The 6000-nt window shown below is 39.1% G+C and overlaps 1 protein-coding gene across 2 annotated transcripts in view; it reads left to right on the top strand.

The window, feature by feature from the left end:
- Positions 1-6000, top strand: part of SPECC1 (sperm antigen with calponin homology and coiled-coil domains 1) — a 269791-nt gene that overhangs the window by 184088 nt on the left and 79703 nt on the right. For both annotated transcript variants that reach the window (XM_017517382.2, XM_017517386.2), the window contains one exon: positions 5902-5983. In XM_017517382.2, coding sequence (XP_017372871.1) covers positions 5902-5983 — 82 coding nt within the window. The remainder of the gene's footprint in view (positions 1-5901; positions 5984-6000) is intronic.

The raw sequence follows: 6000 nt of genomic DNA, 5'->3' as shown, positions 1-6000 counted from the left end.
TCAGCCTCCCGAGTAGCTGGGACTACAGGTACGCGCCACCATGCCCAGCTAATTTTTGTATTTTTAGTAGAGACGGGGTTTTACCTTGTTGACCAGGATGGTCTCGATCTCTTGACCTCATGATCCACCCGCCTTGGCCTCCCAATGTGGCGGTTACTTTTTTAAAAAGGGTATATCAAGATTCATTTGCAAATATCAGAGATTACTAGTTAAAACCAGGAGATCAGTAGTTAAGCAGAAAGGAATTTAATACGGGGCTTTTGGTACCGGGAGGGCTGGAGAAAGCTCTAGACTGCACTGAGCTTCCAGGAAAGGTTCCCAGAGCATCTGAAAGTTGGCCCATTAAAGGAGCTTCTGTCTCTAGGTGCTTACCCAGGACTGCCACTGCTGCCCAAGATCAAGGATCAGCCTCAGGACAACAGTGCCACAGGTGCAGTCCATGCCAGCAAAGCAGGCTCTATGCCTGCCTGATACTGCCCAGAAAACAGTGGAACAGACCCCAGAACCTGTGCTCCCCTGCCAAAGAGCAGCTAATGCCTTTCCAATGATGCTTGCCAGGAGAAGCTGCAGAAGGGATCTTACACTCCCTTGCACTTTCCAGATGCTCTGAGAGGGGGCCTGTTTGACAGAAGCTAGGCCACTTGATGAGCCAAGCTTTAAGGGAGTTTGGCTAGTATATATACCCTTTAGCTTCCCAGTCCCTTATAATTCAGCAAGTCACCCTACAAAGAGATGAGAATGGAGTTGAGTAAGCCCTTCTTGAGATCTTCTACAAATTGATTCCTAGTAAAAGAAAATGGAGTCCTAGAAAAGGAAGTATATTTGACCTGTTCCAGCATGTTGAGAAACTTGATAGACTCATTGCCCGTCAGTTTGCCCTCCCACTCACAGTACTGTTTTCCCAGAATTTTGACACTGTTTATAAAGTTTTAATATTGAATAAATGAACAATAATATCTAGCATTACTTTATCAGTAAGGTTAAGCACTTCTTCATATGTTTATAGGCCATTTATCTTTTGTATGTCTGTATGGAAACTTGCATACTTTGCCTGGTTTTCTTTTGAAGTGTTAGTCTTTTTCTAGTTTGTAAGAAATCTTGATATATTGTGCATTTTTCATATGTAATTTTATTATCTTTGTTATCTTTTAATGTTATTTATATTAATAGTTATCTTTTACTGAAGAGAAATTTTACATTTTTGTGTTGTGTTTTCTTTTAAGATTTTGTTTTGTTTCCTGCCTTAAAATGTCTTTCTAGCTATTCGATTATTAAAATATCCTCCCTAAGTATCTTAAGCAAGTCTTTTGTTTGTTCAGTCTTAAAACTTATAAAAACATGGGTTTGGATTTAGATGTTCTTCCCCTATCTTAACTGCCTTCTGGAAGTAGAAGTAAATACTCTCTGGCAGACAATTACATCACCTAGATCCTTAAATCATAACCACATTTTAAAACGTACAATGTCGTGTAGTAACTTTTACGAATACCAGATATGGCTGGGCACGGTGGCTCACTCCTGTAATCCCAGGACTTTGGGAGACCAAGGTGGGCAGATCACAAGGTCAGGAGTTTAAGATCAGTGTGGTCAATGTAGTGAAACCTTGTCTCTACTGAAAATACAAAATTAGCTGGGTACGGTGGTGCTGCTCAGAAGGCTGAGGCAGGAGAATTGCTTGAACACAGATGATGAAAAACCAAGAGAAAAATAGTCAATGGAAACAGACACAGAAGATTTAGATATTGATATTATTAGACATAGACCCTAAAACAAAAAAGATTAATGCAGTCAACAAAATAAGGGACAAGGTGGAGAATTTCCACAGAAAACCACAATCTGTAATAAAAGAATCCATTAGAGATATCAAGAGAGGCTTAAAGAACTGAAGACAAGTCAGTAGAAATATCTGAACTGAAGCACAGAGAAAAAGGATAGGAAATAGAGAAAAGGACATAAGAAACATATGGGATGGGGCGAGAAGATTTCATGTGTAATTGGAGTCCCCAAAAGGTGGGAAAAGGGCAGAAGCAATATTGGAAGGCATAATGACCAAGAATTTCCAAAACTGGTAAAAGATGTCAAGCCCACATTCAAGAAGCAATATGAACTCCAAGTGAAATTAAGTACAAAGAAAACCACCTAGACACATTAGGTTAAAACTGCTGGATATTAAAGAGAAAGCATCCTAAAAGCACACAAAAGAAAAAAGACACCTCAATGGCAAAGGATCAAGAGCAAAACTGCCATCTTTCTTCTCAACAAAAATGATGGAAGCCCCAAAGACAATGTAGTGGCATCTGCAAAATGCTGAAAGAAAATATCTGCTTTCCTTTACCTGGTGAAAATAACCTTCAAAATGCTATACCTGGTGAAAATACCCGTCAAAGGTGAACACAAAAGATAGATGCTTTCAGTCCGACAAAACCAGATTTTTGTTTTACTAGATACTTACAGTGAAAAGACTATTTAAAGGAGTTCTGCATGGAGTTTGTTCTTTTAAAGGACTATTAAAATTCAAAACATCTGAAAAAGCTAATGCATAAATTACCCGTATCAGGAATTTTTAAATGGGTACATCACTGAAGATCTCATAATTATTAAAGCAAAAGAAAGAGAATATTAGAGATTACTAGCTTGTGCTATAAATTAGAAAATATTGATGAAATTGTCAAAATCCTAGGAAAATGTAATTTACTGAACTTACGTAGGAAAAAGTAGGAAATCTCAATCACCTATAATTGATATCTTTACCTTAAAGGAAATGCCAGGTCCTCATGGCTTCACCATGAAACCTCTCAAACATTTAAGGAAGAAATAACATCTTCCTTAGTAAATTCAGAGACTAGAAAAGAGGTTAGCATAGCTTTGATCCCTAATACTTGCAAGAACATTATTAGACAGAAAATTAAAAGGTCAGTCTTTCTCATGAACCTCTTTGCAAAAATCCTGAAGAAAATCTTGGAAAACCTTATTCGGAAATACATGAAAAAGATCATGTCACGTTGGGTTTATTCCAGGAATGCAAGGTGATTTTAACTATTGAAGCCAACCACAGGAATTTACCACATTAACAAAGGTGTAAAAAGAATATGGTTGGCTGGGTGCAGTAGCTCACACCTGTAATCCTGGCACTTTGGGAGGCCAAGGTAGGCGGATCACTAGAGGCCAGGAGTTGAAGACCAGCCTGGTCATCATGGTGAAACCCCATATCTACTAAAAATACAAAAATTAGCTGCATGTGGTGGCACACCCTTGTAACCCCAGCTACTTGGGAGGCAGGAGAGTCGCTTGAACCCAGGAGGCAGAGGCTGCAGTGAGTGAGCTGAGATCGTGCCACTGCACTCCTGGGCAACAGAGCAAGATTCTGTCTCAAAAACAAAAAAAAAGATCATCTTAGTAGGTGGCAGGAAAATGTATTTAATAAAGATTAATATCTTTCTTGATGGAAATTCTTTAATATGATAAAAGGTCTCTATTACATATTTACAGCAAATGTCATACTTAATGGTAAAATATTGCCACAAGATTGTGAATGGGATAGGAATGCCCCATATTGTTACTTTTGTTTGGCCAACTTCAAAAGCAAAATTAAAACTACTTTTGAAAACTGTATACCACAACCATTATATTTTTGTGGGATGTGGGAACATGGTATTGTGTCTAATGTGATACGAAGCAGGCCAGGCGTGGTGGCTCACGCCTGTAATCCCAGCACTTTGGGAGGCTGAGGTGGGCAGATCATGAGGTCAGGAGATCGAGACCATCCTGGCCAACATGGTGAAACCCCGTCTCTACAAAAAATACAAAAATTAGCCGGGTGTGGTGGCACATGCCTGTAGTCTCAGGTACTCGGGAAGCTGAGGCAGGAGAATTGCTTGAACCCAGGAGGCAGAAGTTGCAGTGGGCCGAGATCGCGCCACTGCACTACAGCCTGGGTGACAGTGTGAAACTCTTGTCTCAAAAAAAAAGTGATATGAAGTAGAGCCTCTAAGAGAAAGAATGTTCTGGAAAGCCTCAGAATGGCCCTGCACAGACACATGTACCAGGATGTTCATTGCAGTATTGTTCCTTATACTAATATCAATATCAATAGAGAATCACTGAAATAAATTATGGTAATGAAAATAGCTAAGATCTACTGAATGCTTACCATGTGCTGGGCTGTGTTTTGATTGTTCTAACTGGATTTAACTCATTTAATCCTCCCATAACTCTCTGAGGTAAGTATTTTTAGTATCATTGCCATTTTACAGATAAAATAAGGCACAGAGAATGAAGCCACCTGGCCCCAGAGCCATGTGCTTGGCCTCTTGTGGCACTTCTCATGGGAAGCTGCCAACATGGTGGGTGATGGTGGGTAGAGAATGACATCCAAGATACAGTAAGTGAAAGAAACAAATCGGTATACAAAACAATGTAAGCTATAACATTTGTGTTTTTAGAAAAACAGAGTTTTTTTTTTTCAAGGTTTTTCCTTTAATAATATCATGCTTACTTGCATTCTGAAATGCTTTTTTAAATGGCAGTAAAAAAATACAACATGAAATCTACTCTCTTAACAAATTTTTAAATATTATCCATTAGAAGCACAATATTGTATGGCAGGTTTATTATCAATTAGAAGCACAATATAGTATGGCAGGTTTGTAGAATTTTTTTGAATAATTTCAACTTTTATTTCAAATTCAGGATGTACATGTGCAGATTTGTTACATGGATATATTTTGGGATGCTGAGGTTTGGTGTATGACTGATCCCATCACCCAAGTAGTGAGCATAGTACCCAACAGTTTTTCAATCCTTGCTTCTCCCTCCTCTGGCCCTGCCCAGTATCGGTTGTTGCCATAATTGTGTCCTCTAGAACTTTCTGTCTTGCCTGGCTGAAACTCTGTACCCACGGAATTATTCCCACTTCCCCTCTCTGAGGCCTCTGGGAGCCACGGCTCCACTGTCTGCTTCTGTGATTTTGACTACATTAGATTCCTAACGAACGTGGAGTTATGCCGCACTTGTCCTTCAGTGACTGGAGTATTTCACTTAGTATAATATCTCCAACACTCATTTATGTTGTAGCATGGGACAGGATTTCCTTCTTTTTTAAGGCTGAATAATATTCCATTGTATATTATATACCACATTTTCTTCATGCATTCATCTGGTGGTGGACACTTAGGTTGCTTCCACCTCTTAGCAGTTGTGAATCATGCTGCAATGAACATAAGGGTGCATATATCTTTTTGAGATCCTGTTTTCAATTTTCTTGGATAAATACCAAGAAGTGGCATTGCTGAATCATTTGGTAGTACTATTTTTAATTTTTTGAGGAATCCTCCATGCTGTTTGATGTAATGGCTGCACCATTGTACATTCCCACCTACAGTCCACAGGAGTTTCATTTTCTCCACCTCCTCACCAACACTTGTGATTTTTCTGTTTTTTTTTTTTTTTTTTTTTNGATGATAGCCTTCCTAATAGATGTGAGGTGGCATGTCACTGTAGTTTTGATTTGCATTTCCCTGATGATTAGAGATGTTGAGTACCTTTTCATATACCTATTGGCAGTTAAAAAAATACTTTTACACACATCCTTGAATATATGTAGAACATTCCAGGAAAGATATTCACAAAGCCAATTAATAATGATTACCCTTGGATAGAAGAACTGGGGGATGGGAAGGAAAAGGAGACTTTCTCTTCACTATTTGTCGTTTTTATTGCTTTTGAGGATGGTGTCTATTTGCATGTATTGCCTGTTCAAATGAGTTAATTATAAACCCCCCTGCTTATTCCACTGTGTTTAAGAACTATTGCACACCCACCCATGCACACACACACATACCTGTGTTTGTGCTATTCTTGATGTTATGAGCTCACCATGCGGTGTTCCCCTGCTTTTTACAGAGGCATTCAACTTACAGCAGTGTGCGGCCAGCCAGCAGAGGGGTGACTCAACGCTTGGACCTTCCCGACCTTCCTCTCTCAGGTAAATTATGTAAACAT

The sequence above is a fragment of the Cebus imitator genome, unplaced genomic scaffold (assembly GCF_001604975.1).
Source record: "Cebus imitator isolate Cc_AM_T3 unplaced genomic scaffold, Cebus_imitator-1.0 Scaffold629, whole genome shotgun sequence".
NCBI lineage: Eukaryota > Metazoa > Chordata > Mammalia > Primates > Cebidae > Cebus > Cebus imitator.
The sequence above is the reverse complement of the archived record's forward strand: the minus strand, read 5'-3'. Positions and strand labels throughout refer to the sequence as shown.